The sequence below is a fragment of the Pelecanus crispus genome, chromosome 9, assembly GCF_030463565.1.
Source record: "Pelecanus crispus isolate bPelCri1 chromosome 9, bPelCri1.pri, whole genome shotgun sequence".
Taxonomy (NCBI): Eukaryota; Metazoa; Chordata; class Aves; order Pelecaniformes; family Pelecanidae; genus Pelecanus; species Pelecanus crispus.
Window position 1 is genome coordinate 15950062 of NC_134651.1, and position 18306 is coordinate 15968367.

At 44.7% G+C, this 18306-nt stretch overlaps 2 protein-coding genes across 2 annotated transcripts; both read left to right on the plus strand.

Annotated features, from left to right (window-relative positions):
• Positions 1-90: 90 nt before the first annotated feature.
• On the plus strand, positions 91-2602 carry PIGZ (phosphatidylinositol glycan anchor biosynthesis class Z). Its single transcript, XM_075716975.1, has 2 exons — positions 91-208; positions 1041-2602. The coding sequence occupies exons 1-2, from the start codon at positions 91-93 to the stop codon at positions 2600-2602; spliced, it is 1680 nt and encodes a 559-aa protein (XP_075573090.1).
• Positions 2603-6494: 3892 nt separating this feature from the next.
• On the plus strand, positions 6495-8819 carry LOC104026732 (nuclear cap-binding protein subunit 2). The gene is made up of 4 exons (XM_009488342.2): positions 6495-6576; positions 6774-6955; positions 7278-7280; positions 8748-8819. The coding sequence occupies exons 1-4, from the start codon at positions 6495-6497 to the stop codon at positions 8817-8819; spliced, it is 339 nt and encodes a 112-aa protein (XP_009486617.2).
• Positions 8820-18306: the final 9487 nt, after the last annotated feature.

Consider the following 18306-nt stretch of genomic DNA (forward strand, 5'->3'; position numbering starts at 1 on the left):
CGGGCTCCCGCTGCGGCGCCTCGGTCGGCGGGCGTGCGCCCCCTGGCGGGACGGCGCTGGGGGCGGTTGGGCGGCGCAGGCGGCGGCAGGATGCGGGCCGGGGGGCTGTGGGCGCTGCTGGCCGCGCTGCGGGCGGGCTGGTGCCTGCTGCCGCAGGCCGGATACCTGCACCCCGACGAGTTCTTCCAGTCGCCCGAGGTGATGGCAGGTGAGGCGGCGGGAGGGGCGGGGCTGGGGCGGCGCGGCGCCCACGTGCCCGGCGGGGCGCTTTGCCCGGCCGCGACCCCTCGGCGTGGGGGGGGGGGGGGGGGGAGAGAACCCCCGGGGCGGGCGGAGAGGCCTCCCGGGGCGGAGAGAGCCCCCCGGGCCCTGTTCCCCCGGCAGCCCTCCAGCGTGGGTGCGGCGGGGGAGGTCGAGCTGTGCCGTGCCCCGTGCCCAGCTCCGGCCCAGCTGCCCAGCTCCGGCCCGGCTGCCCAGCTCCGGCCCGGCTGCCCTGCCCCGGCCCGGCTGCCCTGCCCCGGCCCGGCTGCCCAGCTCCGGCCCGGCTGCCCTGCCCCGGCCCGGCTGCCCAGCTCCGGCCCGGCTGCCCAGCTCCGGCCCGGCTGCCCTGCCCCGGCCCGGCTGCCCTGCCCCGGCCCGGCTGCCCAGCTCCGGCCCGGCTGCCCTGCTCCCGCCCTGCGAGCTGCGGGTGTGTGCTCGCATGAACACCGGCCCGAGCAACCACGGCGTGCTCCCCTTTTTGTGACAAAGCCATTCCTGCAAGCGGGGTAGGAGCGGATCCGCAGCCCGGGGTGGCTGCGTTTCTGCTGCGTGCTGTCCCTACGAAGCCCCGTCGCTGTCATAGACTTCTTTTTTTTTCTTGAAGCTTTGTAAAGATTAACGGTGTGCTCCTAAAAACGTCCATGTTGACAGTAGTCTCAAAAGCGTAGGGACTGCTCTGCATCGTGATGCCTCTTATACTAAGTTGTATCCCTAATGCTAAATTACTGAATAAAATGTTGTGTATGTATATTTTTTTTTCTTTGTTTCTTCCTTTATAGGAGATATTTTAAACTTACAGGTCTATTATCCTTGGGAGTTCCTTTCCAGCTCTCCTTGCAGAACAGTTGTTTTCCCATTAATGACATCTGGAGTTACCTACTGGGTGATCAAGTCTTTGCAGCAGCTGGATATATGTTCAAGTTGCATCAACAGCTACACCCTTCTCGTATCACCTCGCCTTCTCTTTACAACGTTTTCTTTCATACTCGACTATAGTGTTTATCGATTAGCTCCTTTCTGGGAAGCAGATCCATGGAAAGCGCTGGTACTTCTTGCTGGGTCGTATGTCACTCTGGTATTTTATACGAGAACGTTCACCAACACACTTGAAGGACTTCTCTTTGCTCTTCTCATGGTATTGGTTTCTTCAAGAAAGCCTGATGGCAGCTTAGCAGAGCCCACAAGCAGCCCTCTCATAGGTATTGTAACGACTGCTGGGTTTTTCAACAGGCCAACCTTTTTGGCATTTGCTCTAATGCCCCTGCTTTACTGGGCAGGTTTAGTTGTTGACTCTCAAAAGAGCATTAAAACTGTCATAAACCACTTTTTGAAGCTTGTCCTATGTGCATGTTTTACTGCCATTGTTTTCATAACAGCCGACACCTTCTATTTTACCTCCGTGGGCTTAGACAACCTCTATAGTGTTAAAAAGAGCAGCCTATTTGATGTAATAGGTCAACTGAGTGAGAAAATGATAGTAACCCCTTTCAATTTTCTCAGCTATAATCTTAATCCTCATAATCTTGCTCTGCATGGAAGTCACCCACGAGTTACACATTTTACAGTCAACGGAATAATGCTTTTTGGGATCTTGCATATTCTGGCCATCGGTGCTGGTGTTAAAATGTTAAAGAAATATATCCATCAATTAATACGGGTCAAATCATATTACCATGGGTCATCTGGGCTATTAGTGCATTCTGAGGGCAACCCAACATTACTGCTGTTTTATTTTGTTCCTCTAGCATTTCTCTCCCTATTCAGTCACCAAGAACCTCGGTTTCTCATTCCTCTCATCTTGCCATTAGTCCTGTTCAGCACGTCACAGAATAGAGCTGTGAAGTGGAAACACGTCATTATTATTTTCAATGTTCTCGGGGCTTTGCTGTTTGGGTGCTTACACCAGGGAGGACTGATACCATGTTTGTTTCACTTGGAGCAACTCATGCATTCTCCGGAGTCCTCAAACCATCCGAGGCATTATACTCTACTCTTTGCTCACACCTACATGCCTCCTAGGTCTCTGCTTAATATCAAGAAGAGAGACACGCATATAGAAGTCATTGATATGGCTGGGTCTGAAGAAGAAACCCTCTGCCAAACAGTAGAGCAGCGAGCTAACAATTTTACCTGCAACAACTGTCACGTTTTTCTTATAATCCCTGGTACAGTCAGAGCCACAATTACAAAATGTGGTGTCTCATTCAAGAACGAGACTTTGATATTTCCACACTTATCAATGGAAGACCCACCACAAATACCCTTCCTATTCAGTGGAAACTGGAGAAGTCAGTTAGGACTATACATCCTTCAGCTAGACAGCGATCAGCACAGCCTTTAGATTTGGGGAGAACAATGGTTTAGTTTTTCACTTCACTTGGGCGCTGCCCAAAGGTGCTGCAAGACCTTCCTCTTCACAGAGCCACCTTCAGCACAAGCAGTGGCACTGGGAGCTCCCCAGAGTCTCTTTATTCCCTTTCTTCATGCTCTGACACTCACCAGCATAGCCAGTTCTGGATAGAACCTGCTTAAAATTTGAGTTATTCAGCCCCTGTGGTGTTTCATCTGAGCTTATGTAATTTTCCTGATGAGAGAGGATGAAACCAGCGCCCACCAAAACTGTGATTCAAGCTTAGCTCTTTCCATCTGAGATTTATTTTTGAAAGTACTTATAATCTCTGACAGAGGGTTTGTGGATTGTGTGGGTTTTACCGATAATAGGCATTAACTCAGCTGCTGGAGAGAGGTTACAGGACTAGACAAAAGCTGGTCTGACTCAATAAGGTTTTACTTTTATGCTCTTAAAAATTCAGAGCCTCCTCTCAGTCATTAGACCAGATTGCAGTCACAATATAGGCACCAGCACTGTAATATTGTCTTGGTGCTGTCTTAGGAAATCCCCAGCAGTGATCTGACAGAATCTGATTTAGAACATGGGAGATGCTTCAGCGTAAGTACTTGTGCTAAATCCTAAAATCCAGGCTTTGCCTGTTTAGCGTTTCTTGCCACAGTTCCATTCTTGCGGACGCGCTACACACGTATTACAGCAGCTTGAGAATGCTGCATTTTGATGGCGTTAAGCCCCTCCGTTGTTTAGCTACCGCAAACGCAGCAGTCCTTCCCTTGCGCGCTCCCGCTGTGCGTCTGGCAGCTTTCATCGCTCCGTCGTGGCTCTGGCAGCGGCAGTGGCGTGCAGCACGCCCCGCGTGAGCTGGGTCAAGGAGCCGCGCAGGCAGAGAACAGGTAACTCGGAGGGATTTGATCCTTTGTATGCGGCTGAGCGGATGGATCTCCGAACTGGCTCACTGCAGGGTTAGAGATCCACCAGCTCTGTTGCAGGGGAGCATGCGAGGATCCGAGGGAGGAGCCGCATCCCCTGTGCCCCCCTCCCCTTTCAGTAACCGCTCCCCATTAAATCGGCTTAGTGAGAATGACAGATCACATCCCGGCTCTCTGTTGGAGAACAGTCTGATTTTAAAGTGGGATACAAATAACGCTGAGCTTCAGCTGAGAATGACGTATATGCTTAATAGTATAGCACAACTAACGACTCATTCTTGCCTGCATGAACTTCTGGATCCAAAACATCCTGACACGGAGGGCGATACTAATTTGGCACATGCACTGTACGTCAAGCCTCTCTCTATGAAACGAATCTGACACTTGAAATTCTTTCTGCTCACAAAGGCAGGAATGCTTTTTGCAGTTCTTCATCCACACAGCTTTACATAAGGTCTTACGAGCCAGTTTTTCAACAGAGACAACATAGGTTGATGCCAGGCTCTAAAGGGAAGCTAGGAAAAAATCCCGTATGAAGGATTTGCCTGTATCTTCCAAATCAAACGTACAATCTAGATTTTTAAGGAACATAGCTCTTGCTCTCTTGTAAAGCATTTTGTGTTAAGTCTCCCCTACACATTCATCCCACATCCTTCATCCTTCATTATTGACAGGCCTGTAAATTAAAGGTGCATGTTTTGGGGGGAGGTAGGGGAAGAGATGGGGTGCATGTATGTTTGTACTGATGGTTCACAAAGTAGTGGAAGTAGTTATGAAAGCAGCATGACACCAAATATATTTTCCAAGTAAATTTCCTTTTTGCTCTTTTACACTGAGATGATAGCCATGTGCCACAGCTGGTATTCCACATCCTGCTTACTGTTTTCAGCTTTCTTAAACAGCTGCTTTTAAATTTTGAAAATTGTTTTCATAAAACTTACGATCTCTGGCAATCTCAGCAGGCTAGATCTTGAAACTCTTCAGGGATGCAATGGAGCACCATTCCCATGGCATGATGACTTCTCTACCACTGCACAGGTAACCTGTGATAGAGCCGGGAAGAGAACCTGGACTACAAATACTAATTCAGACTGAAAATAACACTGCTTTTGTCTCACCAGCTAGACCTTTATCATTTAGACCATAGATCCAGTTTTTCCATCCATGCACACCTAAGTCTTTGTTGGTGGAAGGTTTAATTTTACCAGCAGTGCTGGAAACTGTATCTATCTCAGAAAATTTGCAAGGTTCTTTTCACCTGGGGTGATACAAAGAATGGAAGTCATCCCCCCCAGTTAACTAAGCATCTAGTCAGCTGGTCTAAATAGTGAAACATGCTACGAAGGAAGGTTAACTACTTTAGTCTTGTATGGTTAGATACAGCAACTTAAGTAAACGAGCCCCGTGCATCACATATGATGGACACATCTTTTTCCATATTGATAGTTAGGATGGCGCTATTGGTCATTTTTTTTTCCCCTAAACCCTTCTTGCTACCATAGACTTGAGGTGTGCTTTTAGGACAGCTACTGAATCTCTTTTACCTGCCTGTAAAATGGATGATTATCCTACCCATCACCATCATCATCAACATTTAGAGCTCTTTTTGTACCGAAGTCGCAATATAAATGTAGAATATTACTGTTGTATAGACAGAAATTGTTAAAGGAACTCCAGCAAGAAATTTGGTTTTATTTCAAGTTTCTTATCAAGCACTTAAAGTGACAATCTCGACAGTATTCTGGGCGATGCTTAATGTGCGTCTGCCTTCTGCCTGTTACCGTGTACCGTGGAAAGCGTGAACCAACTGTGACACGAAAATCCATCACACCGATACGCAGCACGCGTCCCCTTTTCATGGTGGGCCTCGGGAACCACCCGTGGCTGTCCGCCATGCAAAAGCAGCGCAAGTCCGCAGCTCCCGATGCGCGGCCAGGCTGCCCGGGGTAACGCTGGGGTCCTCGGCGGCTGGCGCTGCAGGCCGGGGCACCGTGCCCGGTTCAGGAGAGGCCGACGCCAAGGCCCCGGGTCCCGTCCTCCTGCTCTCGGCGCAGGCAAGCGGTCGCGGCTTCCTTCTCCTCCCCGGCGGGATCCTCCGCAGCTGCCTCCCGCTCGGCGCGGCGCTCAGGGCGCTGCTCCGGGTCGGCCACCCCGTCCCGGCGACCGCCCGGGTGGCCGCGGCCAGCCCCGCTCCCGGGCCCCCTCCTTGAGCTCGCTGAGAAAGGCGTCGCGCAGGCGGAGCAGGCGGGGGCCCAGGCCCTGCACCGCCCGGCGGGCGCCGAGCTGCCCGCGGGTGATGGCGGCGGCGGTGAGGCGGGCGGCGGCGCGGATGGGTCGCGACTCGGAGAGCTGCTCCACCAGTCGCGACTGGCCGAGGAGCGCCAGCAGCACCCGCCTCAGCGCCATATCACGCTGGCTCTCGCGAGAACGGACGGGAGGCGGGGGGGGCGGCAGCCACCGCCCCCCCCGCCTCCCGTCCGTTCTCGCGAGAGCTGCGGGCCGCCTCGCCATTGGCTGCTCGCTGAAGAGACCCGGATGCGCTTTCTGCCTCGCGCCGTGTCCTTCCGCCCGCCCCCCTCCCGCCCCTCAGGCCCCCGCGGCGGCGGGTAGGAGCGGAGAGGGCGTGGGTGAAGTGAAAGGCTGTGAGTCGGGGGAAAATTAAGTTATTCGGTGGCTGTGGGAGTCCTGGGCGAGAGAGGGCCGCCGTACGCTGCATGTCGAGTGGGGGTTGTTAGGCTGCTTTCACTCCGATACCTGAATCCAGGCCCTTTTTAGGCAGTTGGCCTCTGCAGTAAAAGCAGATTCGCGGCGCCCGAGTAAAGAGGTGTTTCTTTTCACACAACATTACACAGAAAGTTTCCGTCAGTGATTTGCGTCCCTGTCACGTCTTGACTTCATTACACGCAGGTCTCTTTGAAGATGGTTCTGTTAGTGGTTCCAGTGAACTCGCCAAAATGGTGAAAGTTTGCAGCGTGAACGGAGCATGCATGGGGCTTCTCGTTCTTCCTTTAGTTATAGGGCTTTATGCTTTTAAGGGTAAGTGTAGTTAAATAACTTGATCCAGTGTATGCATTTTTAATATGCTTAAGTTCCTGCACATCACCCTTACTAGCTGTTTTCCTAGCCCACAGAGCTTCATAAAAGCAGTTGCTTTTAAAAGTAACCGAGTGGGAGCCTGATTCAAGCAAATACGTGGTTTTGTAGCCCATTTGATAGTGTTCTTTTTTTCCAAGTGTGGAAAGTAGAAGCCCATTGTTTTTTCATTAACCTATTCCTAAGGTATTATGCAAGAGGAGATGCTGAAAATGCAATGCGATACATCAGTGGAGCCAGGCTTGATGATAGGATCATATGGACAGACTGGGATGCAGGATTTAAGGAGGGTAGGCAGTATGGTTGTGGAAGATCAGGGGGGGCAGGTAGGTGATCGTACAGTCTGGTTTTTAAGGGACTGGTAGGTTTGCCAAATTACTGCTTTTTGAATGAACACACTCAGAACAACTTCAGAAATGGCAATTTAAGAATTATTGTTTAAGATAGCATTGTATGTTAATCTGTAAGGCATCTCATCAATGATGATGTTATCCACTAAGAAGAAATAACTTTTTCATAAATTTCACAGAAAGTGCTTTCAGAAACTTCTTGGCTGCTTGGGGACATAATGCTTGTAAATAGGCCCAGAAAATGTAAAGCTGCCAAGAACATAAAGGACAGCGCTTGGTTTACCTAAACTTGAGCAGGTAGCAGATGCTTTTACTGCTGAAGAATGAGGCTGGCGATCCTCACTTTGGCTTTCTTAATTAAAGAGTCCCCCTGGACATTATTAAAAAGGAAGGTAGTTCATGCCCTATTCTGGGCTGCTGCATGCGTTTTCGATTCTTGGCGACATAAGGAGGAGGGGCAGCAAAACTGTTACCATGGTCTTCCAGAGGGCAGACTTTGGCCTGTTCAGGATGCTGGCTGGGAAAGTCCCTTGGGAGGCAGTCCTCAAGGGCAAAGGGGCCCAGGAAGGCTGGGCCTCCTTCAAGAAGGAAGTCTTAAGGGTGCAGGAGCTGGCTGTCCCCATGTGCCATAAGACGAACCGGCGGGAAAGATGACCGGCCTGGCTGAACAGGGAGCTTTTGCTGGGACTCAGGGAAAAAAGGAGAGTCTACTGCCTTTGGAAGAAGGGGCGGGCAACTCAGGAAGAGTACAGGGATCTTGTTAGTTCATGCAGAGAGGAAATTAGAAAAGCAAAAGCCCAGCTAGAACTCAATCTGGCCACTGTTAGATAATAAAAAATGTTTTTGTAAGTACATCAACAATAAAAGGATAGCCAAGGAGAATCTCCATCCTTTGCTGGATGTTGGGGGGAACACTGTCACCAAGGATGAGGAAAAGGCTGAGGTACTTAATGCCTTCTTTGCCTCAGTCTTTAATAGCCAAGCCAGTTATCCCCAGGGTTTTCAGCTCCCTGGGCTGGAAGACAGGGATGGAGAGCAGAATGTGGAGCCCCCATAATCCAGGAGGAAGCGGTTAATGACCTGCTATGCCACCTGGATGCTCACAAGTCTATGGGGCCAGATGGGATCCACCTGAGAGTATTGAGGGAGCCGGCAGAGGCACTCATTGTAGTGAGGTGGGTGTTGGTCTCTTCTCCCAAGTAACAAGAGATAGGACAAGAGGAAATGGCCTCAAGCTGTGTCAAAGGAGGTTTAGATTGGATATTATGAAAAATTTCTTTACGGAAAGAGTAGCCAAGCATTGGAACAGGCTGCCCAGAGAGGTGGTGGAGTCACCATCCCTGGAGGTGTTCAAAAAACGTGTATATGTGGCACTTTGGGACATGGTTTAGTGGGCATGGTGGTGTTGGGATGATGGTTGGACTGATGATCTTAGAGGTCCTTTCCAACCTTAATGATTCCTAATTTTTACTTTCATTAAAAATAATCCAGCCACCAGGAAACACAAAATTACTACTCTACCCTTAATTGGTTTAGTGTTGGACTTGGTAAAGTTAGGTTAATGGTTGGACTGGATGATCTTAAAGTCTTTTCCAACCTAAACAATTCTATGATTCTATGATGCACTTTGCCTTCGGTTTTGTCAGTCACCTCCTTGTGGCCATTTACATGTTGTGAACTCAGTTTGACTATGTTCTGATGGCGTAATAGTTTTTGAGAAATTGTTTGTCTTTACTGGACTTGCCTTTTTTCCTCCTTCGTAAGGTCCGAGATGAATATCGGCAAGACTACGATGCTGGAAGAGGTGGCTATTGCAAAACTGTTCAATGCCAGTGAATAGTGAATGACTTATCAGCCTCACGGGGGAGCAAAATCTGTATTGTACATGTCACCAGGCACAAAGTCGGTCTGTTGCACACCAATTTATGTAGCTAGAAAGTCACAGAAACTACTATCTGTGTTCCTGTGATCACATAGAATGTTCAATATCTCTTCCCGTTTTAATACCATGATCCAAAGCATTGCAGAGTACATTAACAGAGAGGACCTGGGAGAAAGGTTTTAAGCAACAAGTGTGCATGAGGCTTTGGTCTCTAAATGCTGCTGTAACTACTAAAAGGAGCAAAGGATTAAGGGTATGGTGCTTTTTTTCGCTAGCAAAACTTGATTATTCTGTCGCTGGGTTTTGTTTACATTGGTATCACAGGGTGGAAAGTGGCGATAAAGGAGGATTGGTGTATGTTTCAGAGGTGAAAGGAAATGGCAAAGAGCCTGAAAAGGAAGTGGAATTTCTAGGGAAATTTTCCAGTTTCTAGGGAAGACTTAAAGTTGCAGATTTTCTGGGGTTACTGGAGTAGCATCCTTTTACACATGCAGGTTCCTAGCACACCTACACGAAGAGCCACAAGAAAACATGTCAGATTGATGAGCCCAGGAATCATAAAGTGAGAAGCAAGCCTAGCACAGAGCAGGAAACAGACCCCTGGAATCTTCTACTAAGTATAATGTGATTGCACAACATTGCATGATTCAGAACCATTTTACTTTGTGGGATACAGAGAACAGCAAGTATAAGAATTACAGTTGCAGTTATTTTCACGGTTGGTGTAGTAGTGTTTTGCTCCCATCTGGTAGCTCTCTACAGCCTTAATATTTGAGGAACAGTATCTTTCCTGTGCCTACAAGGGTGGCATGAAGCCAAGTTGTACAGTTACCCCCAAAAATCAGACATTTGAGGAATTGCGTGTATAATGAGAAAGTTTGTTCTCAAAATAGATTTTCTATTGAGAAACTTGATTTCAGACAAAGGTAAAAGAAGATGAGTTTTGGGAGGAGCCTTAGTTTCTACTGAGCATGTGGTAAGAATGGTAGAAGAATTGCACGACTGTATAGATTCTGCTACCCCCGCCCCGGATCCTGTTGATACTGCTAGTTTGTATGATGGGATTTTGATGTACTGCAGACATAGGAATAAAAATAATCAGTGATCCCAAGATCTGTGAAAATGACCTGCTGAAATGAAATAGTTTAAAAGGAACTGTTACAGGGCTTTAGATTTTTTTTTTTTTTTAATGGACTTCTGAGTTCTTTGGAAATGGCAATTCATAAGGTTTTGTCCAAATACCTTCTTGTCCATGACCCCTTTAAAACCATTAAAATACCAGGTATGTAAAAGTTGATCTTCATTCACTGAAGATATTGTTGGAAATCTTGATGTGTTTCTTGTGTACAGTTAGTCACAACTGTTACTGTAAATTGGAAATACAGTGTGGTAGAACAACTGTAATGAGACTGTGCTTACTTAGGAAACAAGGCTTTGGTTTTTTTGGCACATAGAGTAAAACTACATTTTCAGGATCACTTAGTGCTGGTCTGCAAACAAGACTGAACAAAATTACCTTTTTCTATATAATACATTTGATTGAGTTTACAGCCTGTAATCTGCTCTAGGGAATCTCTGAAGTTTATTTTTCATTGTATCAGTTTTGTATAAAAAATTGTGTTACCAAAAATCTAAGTCACTTTCAAATAAAGCTGCAACATTAAAATGGATTTTTTTTTTTTAACAGAATCGGTGAGAGAAAGGAGCTATATTCAGACTCTTGTCCACGTCCTTTATTCTAGTGTCTTTTAAGATGGAGAGAGTGAATATTCCTTCCCTTTGACTGGATTTTCAGTCTTGTTCAGTTCTTAACCGGAAGCTGAAAGATGTTTGGTTAATGCTCTTTATTCTGGTACTTTTTGGATTACAGAACAGAAATTAAATAATTTACTGATATTGAAGTGGACGTGAAAGTCCTTGGTGTGTAACAGGTAGTTTTCAAGGTGCACTTCCTTATAAAAATGAGGTTTAAAATTATTTTTTTATCGTAAGTGCTGCAAGACAGTCATTCTCAAATGAAGTGGAGGTGATAAGATTTTTCCCTCAAAACCATCACTGTCTTTTGCTGCATACATGCAATGTGTATGGAAAGATTTTGTTTTAAGTGAGATTTTCTATTTTGAGAGAAATTTCAATCAAAATGGGATTTAAAAGCATATGATATATCATGTGAAGTCTTAGTATCTCAAAAGTGCATACAGAGGAAATGGATTGAACATAGTTTGATTTTTGCCTTCCGTAATTGAAATCAGACATGGCTCTGCTGAAGCCAGTGCTTAACAAAAGTAGCTGAATTAAGTCTTTAAAACTTCACTGGGGGGCTTCTTTAGCTTTCTTACATGCCAGGTCGGTGTGATTAGGTTCTCTTGGAAGTGCAGGCTCTCCTGTGATTTTTTTGACATGCCAGTTCATTATGATTATATACACTTTCATAGAAGTTTAAGCTCTATATTAGCTTTTCTAAATACTTGTTCATCATAATTAGGTACTTCTATGGAATTGTATCCATAAAGACATACAGCAGCTAAGAATATGAGTGGCAATTTATATATGCCTTGATAGAAGAGAGACTGTTACAAATTAAGGCAGCGAGAGAGCTTCACTCTCTCCCTCAGCCTCATGCAGGCTCATGGTTTACATGATTTACATGCCTCTCTTTGGCACCAATAGCTGCAAATGAGGTTTGTGTTCACAACGTTTGAGTCTTTGTATTACAGTGTAAAATCAGTAGAATGTAAATTGGAGCATTAAAGGCCTTAATTTTCAACGATTGGCAAAATAATCCCTTTTACCAATGTACCCTGGCAGGCCAGTTTCAAGGTGGTCTTTAATATATTAGTCAGGTTCCTTACTACCCTGTGCAGCAGCAAGGTTCCTGCTCAGGTTGGTGCCGGTGCAACCACCACTGGTGTTAATGTAATGGTTCTTTCTACACAGGCAATTCTGAAAGACAAAATTATTAAAGTATTTAAGGTAATATCCAGCACCTCATCTTCCATATCTTGTCAGATTAGGCTTCTTGTGAAGGTAAAAATTGATGAACTCTACTAAAATCAACGTGGTTTGTACAGAGGCTTTCAGCTATATGGTCAAAGACAATACTAGTCAAAGGAAAGCAGTCCGTAGGGACTGAACATCTGATAAACTGTTGTCCATTTGTGTTTCTAAAGCACAAATTGTACCTACAGCATGTAAATGAAAAATAATTAGAGTGGGCATTTTTCTTTGCAGTCTCTGGGATTTCTGCTCCTAGCTGAGTATATTTGGTACTACCAGGTAAGTGCAGGGCCTGATATGACTACAGGTGAAGTACCAAAAAATGGGTGAAGACTGCAGACAGAAGCATCCTGGGCTTCAAAACATCTGTCATGTTTAGGAAGTAATGGCCTAGTTTATTAATTGTCTGCTTTCATATGTCTCCTGCCTGTTCCTATCTAAAGAAGCTTTTGCACAAGGGATTGGATATACTCAGAGCTGCTCTGTAGTAATGCACACAACTCCTCTGCTCTCCCTCTTGGGATAACTAGATGGTGTAAATGTTTCTCAGGGCTTGGGGCAGAAGGCCTCCCTGCCCTTGTCTGGCTAAGACCAGTGTTGAGTCCCAGCTTGTGACTGGCAGGTGTTATCTCTCTCATGGCTTCATCTCTTTTTCTGTCCCAGGCAGACAGAGGAAGGTTATTCGAGGTTGGCTGTGTTTGTATCCCAAGGTTTCAGTAGTGGTGCAAATTGAAAACGCTTTGCTCCTTTCTTGAAAACGTGTGCTCTATCCAGATTGGATGAGAAGCCTTAGTAAAGGAAAGGGACGGTTTCTTTTGGGGGGTCATCTACTCAATTTTTAAGAATTAACTTGTGATTTATATGCTGAGGTAAAAGGCTTCTAGCATAAAGCTCCTTCAAGGCTCATTTTCAGACCTTAAACTGATCGAACTATGGAAATGAAGAGAGCTTGCTTCTTTCTTCCACCTCCAGACACAGCCAACAGCACTGCACAAGGAGACACCATAGAAGTTTAAGTTAAGCAAATCGGTCGTGATGTTGTCTATTCCAGAGCCTTGTACAGCCCATAAGGGATATGTACACACAAAGTTAGCACTGTGCACTTCAGGTTCCCAGTATAGTGTTCCATTATAGGCATAACTAGTCATGATCAATTCTAGAAAACAGAATTTGAGAGAAAAACAGATCAGAAAAGTCTTTCATTATCACCTACATACATAATTTACTCTACGCTTGGCCCAAAGAGGTCTCTGCAGGTCCTACTTTCGTAATGCTTCACAGCTACATTTTATTTTCTATAGCACATTGTGGATCAGAATTGAGCATAGTCTTCTGTGTTCCATTCTAATTTCTGGGAAAATTATCTAGGTCTGGAGAATCCATAAAAATATAGTATTTGCATGTTAAGACCGTATAACTTCATGACTGTACAACTTCACCCAGTGCCTGCACCACAAGGTAGAAAGGGTATATTACATCCCTGTCAGAGTGACATGAAGAAGAAAGTTTGCTGACCTTCAGAAACTGCTTTCCCAAAGCAGGAGAAATCCATTCTTGTGTCAGGGTTTCACGGTTTATGAAGGTTACCTTCCTGCCACTCAGCTTCGCAACCTGCTTTCAAAGACGAAGATGTACTTTTACTTCAGTGAGGTAATACTCTTCAAAATTATTTTAGCTTCTACCTGAAGGTTATTTGAGTGTCTATTAGGGTTCCTTACAGAAAAAAAAAAAAAAGGTAAATAAGTAGCCAAACTCTTCTTTGCAACACTTAGTATTAAGTATGTTTAGATCTGACACAAATAATCTTTCCCTTTAGCAGAGCCATGAAATTTGAGTTTCAAAACGCTTGAGGAGCAGCACAAGTAAAATGCCAGATGGCTCCCTCTAGTGACTACAGAATTAATATGCTTTTATATTCTGACAGCAAAGACGGTTGCTGAAAGCTGTTTTGTGCAGCATGCTGCATGTCGTACTGTGTCAAGATTTTGCTTTGGTTTGTGTTGTAAAAATGGACAAAAAACTAATTTTCATCTGTAGACCGTTTTTCAGAGTGGAGGCAACTAGAGATCAGGATTTGTGGGTTTGTAGCCCATTGCTGTTTGTCTGTTTAGCAACAGCTTAGTTGTCTTTTATACTGGATATTATGATGTGCAATACCCTGTGTATGTGGTGACTACTTTTGCTACCCCCGGCAACCTCTTTAGATTTTGCCAAAAGCACACCTGTGGTATTGAAGGAGGGCTTGACTTTTAGATGCCCAATCTATGCTTCACAGCCTCCCTTTTACTATATTTTGTGTAACTGTCAGCAAAACCCCTTGTGCCAAAAATCTGTTCTTCAGTCTCTAGCAGGTTATGAAATAAAGTTCTGTATTACAGACAAAGTAAATGTATGCAGCTTGACAAGACAGTAGGCAGGGTCTTAAATGTCTAATTTGTTTCTGTGGAGCTACAACCATTAGGTTAATGGTTGGACTGGATGATCTTAAAGGTCTTTTCCAACCTAGATGATTCTATGATTCTATTAGCGATAGGACAAGAGGAAATGGGCTTAAGCTGCGCCAGGGGAGGTTTAGACTGGAAATTAGGAAAAATTTCTTTACGGAAAGGGTGGTCAGGCATTGGAACAGGCTGCCCAGAGAGGTGGTGGAGTCACCATCCCTGGAGGCGTTTAAAAAACGGGTAGATGTGGCACTTCGGGATATGGTTTAGTCTGGTCTACCCTTGATTAGTCTAGAGTGGGCTTGGTAGTGTAGGTTAATGGTTGGACTGGATGATCTTAAAGGTCTTTTCCAACCTAGATGATTCTATGATTCTATTCTACAGTAGTCCTTCAAGCATTTTGCAGACTTTAATGTGTATTGCTTCAGAGTATCTCTGTGGGAAAGTGCCCTTTTTTTATCTCACAAATTTTTGATCTGAGACATAAGGGGGCTTATGCTGTGTGTGACAAGCCTGTCGTGGATGAGGAGTTGAGCCTCTCAGTCTCCTCAATCCTAGCTCTGACAAGACTGCCTTTCCTACCTGTGCTAATGTGTTTCATGACACAGTAACGTGTGAGTGTAAGGAAGACACACAAGTACACTTCTCACACATAGTTTGGAAAAAAGAGCAGTACTTGCAGGATGTAGATCAGCTCTTTTAAACCATTTTTACAAAGTAATCATAAATATCATAAGAACAAAGTAGGGATCTAGTGGAATGAATCCTCTCCCCGCAGGACTGATGTTACTTGTTTCATATTAATACCTTCCAAAGCAGGTGCAGGCATCTTCGCTTAAGTCTTCCACTAGTCTGATGGTACTGCTGTACCATTTAACAGCTAGGGAACAGTTTGTAAAGACTATGTTTAAAACTTTCCTCTTTCATTTCCCTCCCAGTGGCACCTTCGCCTGGATTTTCCAGAGGGTGCTTCTCAATGGGAACAGGACTGCATGGAATGGCTTTTCACATGAAGCCCTCTGCAGAATGGATGGTCTTGGTTGTTCATTGCACCTTTGTGCTGTGGCTAAATTTGGCAGAAGCAGTAATCTAAGGGTGCATGACCTGAAAGAAATGTAGATTTCACACACACACATGCATTTGAAGGTCAAATATGAGTTATTCCCGGTGTAGGATTTTATTGCTTTGAAGGTGCTACAGCAGACATTTGCTTTTGAAAACCCTTTCTTCACTGTTCAGTAAGAGCAGCAATTCTGGTTAGATGTTACTCCCAGAAGCTTTCTCTTCCCAGTGCTCATCTCTGACTACGTAAAACCTGCTTGTATTTTGTTCTGTTATCCTCCAGCAAAGTCTAGACAAAGCCAGTTGCTTCTGCCCTGACAGGAAAATCTGCCACTGTTCCAGAAGCTGTATGAGGGGCTGAGTCAGGATTTCAGATGCCAAGTTGCACAGAGAGAAACTGAAATACCTTCCACCAAAAAATAGTGTGAATTAAGCATTACTCAGTTAATAACTGGGGAAACATCTCTCTCGAGTGCCTTGAGGATGAGTATGTTTTTGAAAATAAGACTATATCTTAAGTCATTTTGTTGGGTTTAATTTTATTTAATTAGAGCTACATCTGATTTCCTTTTCAAGGTGGGCCATTTATTAATTCCTCTGAGACTAATGTTTTTCAATTAGGACGGTATTGAACCACAATTTGTGTTATTTCAGGTATAATTAAAAGACATTTTTTCTCAGAAAACAAATTTGAAAACAAATGGGAAATAAAGTTTGCTATTTTGTTATTTCTCCAGTTACATGCAACATAAATATCAGCATAAGTTAGCCTAATTGAGTCAGCTTGGAATTAAGTTTCTGGACAACGACGCTTTTCCCTTCTGTACCAATCTCTCCCTGCAAGCCACAATTTGAAAAGGAGATTCTGGTTTTCTAGTTAGAATAGGTAAGAATATGTTAAGTATTTTAATAATACATACTTGTCTTTAGATCTGTAGCTCACATGCAGTTTGAATTGCTTCAGACTGAACTTGTTTCAGTTTTCCAAATTTATTTTATTACTTTTTAAAATAATGGTCTTATTATTTTGTACTTTGTGTTTTTAAACATTTTTATGGGGAAATTTCCTGACTTAAAAAAGTGTTGCTAGTCTGTTCAGCTTAATTTGATTATAAGTTGGTACTTTTTGTTTTGTGTTTGGTTTTCTGTAATATCACTGTTTTTCAACATCTTAAATTACTTTTAGTGAAAACAAACCCTGTCAGCTTGTCACGCTGCCACAAGATGTCATGAGAAGCCGTGTCTCGCTTCAATATGAGCGTGCTCTGCGAGTCTTCGCAATCAGCAAAGTTGAGTGGTTGTTCTGGAAGGATGTGTTCTGAAAGCATCTCATTTCACCACACAGCTAATGCAGTGTCTCAGTTTCTTGAAGAAACTCTTTCATATTAGGATTCTGCTTGAAACAAAAGTGACTAGTGACCGATTAAACTATCTTTTAATATACCCTGAAGCAGCAGGGATAGACGTGCCTTAAGGTTGCTGAGATGTAGCATGCCTCATAACACTAAGCACTGTAGAACTGAAAGGTTCTGTATGTAGTAACCACAATTGTGCATGCTGGCAAAGGACTGGTTTGTGGTTTGTTTTTTGTAGATTCCACCCCCTTCCCCACCCCCACCCCCCTACCCCTCCACTTCTGAATTTACTCCAGTAAGAGGAGAAATATGTTTCCAGGAACCAGGAAGGACCTTTTCCCATTAAATCCAGGAATGTGCCGAAGTCTCTGCACTTAAGCTTCTGCTTTTAAATTCCCAGCTGAATTTCCCCTTTGAAATCTACATATTAGCTTGAAAAAGCCTTCAAGCAGCTACCTTGCAATGTTCCATCCCGCACAACTGTAAGGAGAAGGTGTTTGGTGTTGTCTAAGCTTGTCAGAGGGAAACTCGGCAGAGAATTTGTAAGTTACTCAGATCTCACGCTCACCCCTTGAGTCATGGTGGACTTCTTGATGAATGGTGTTATAGAATGCAGTCCTGTCAGGAACCTTGTTTTATCTCCCGTTGATTTCAGCGAGATCTGTGTGCATAGTGCTAAAGTACTGAATGTGCTTTAATGAACTTTATCTACTTATTTCTCCATAAACTAAACGTGAAACATGCTGACATGCCAGGACAATTCTTGAAAGGTCACATGGGAGCAGTATTGATTTCTGAGTTGTATCTCAAAGTGAGATGGGGAAGCTGAGCAAAACAGCATCACAAAAAGTGACCACAGCTTTCGTAGGTGAGATTCAAAATCCTTCAGCGTAAGTGTCCAAAATCAGTTGCAGGACAGTATTTTTCTCAGAATCCATGACCATGAGGGCCAACAAATATTACTTGGTCTACAGAGTTTGCCAGAGAAAGACCTTGCTTCAGAAGAGCGCAGAAAGCTGTCAGGATGTGAAAAGCAAGGGAAGATTCCAGCTGATTTGTGCTAATCCAGTAATTTGGATTCTAGACACAAAATGGTCACCAAGGCAAAGTTAATAGAACATTAAAAGATGCCCAGTAGCCTGAATTAATACATGGTGTCCTTCAACAGTCCCCGGATACGGTGTTGATTCTGTGTTTGATCATGTACTTTCCCCTAAAGACACTTAATTGAACTAAACTGGCATGAGACTGAGTTTGTTATGACTGATTCATTCCCTATTAGGAAACAACATCACTTTGATGTGCGTGAACGAGCGGCGCTGTTTCTCCTTGTGCTCTGTGAATCGTCTCCCCGGTTGAGCCGAGTCCTTCCCAGGCTGGAGTGCTCTGTGAGCGGTGCACGCCTCAGCAGGCACAACACATTCGTTGCTGTCAATATGGAGATGAATAGAACTGACAACTAAATAATTTTAGTCTCTTTCTAGGAAAGAATGAGCCAGGACTCCAGCTTCAGACAAATCTGAAGGTAATTAACTATTCCCAGACCCAGAGCTGCCCTGAGAGGCGAGAAAACGTATCGTACAAAG

What these genes read in the sequence shown, in the direction of transcription:
- LOC104026732 (XM_009488342.2), top strand. Translation starts at nt 6,495, where the DNA reads ATGGTGAAAGTTTGCAGCGTGAACGGAGCATGCATGGGGCTTCTCGTT. An exon ending in AGGGCTTTATGCTTTTAAGG is followed by an intron (nt 6,577 to 6,773) that starts GTAAGTGTAGTT and finishes TTTTTTTCCAAG; the next exon opens with TGTGGAAAGTAGAAGCCCAT.
- PIGZ (XM_075716975.1), top strand. Translation starts at nt 91, where the DNA reads ATGCGGGCCGGGGGGCTGTGGGCGCTGCTGGCCGCGCTGCGGGCGGGC. An exon ending in GTCGCCCGAGGTGATGGCAG is followed by an intron (nt 209 to 1,040) that starts GTGAGGCGGCGG and finishes CTTCCTTTATAG; the next exon opens with GAGATATTTTAAACTTACAG.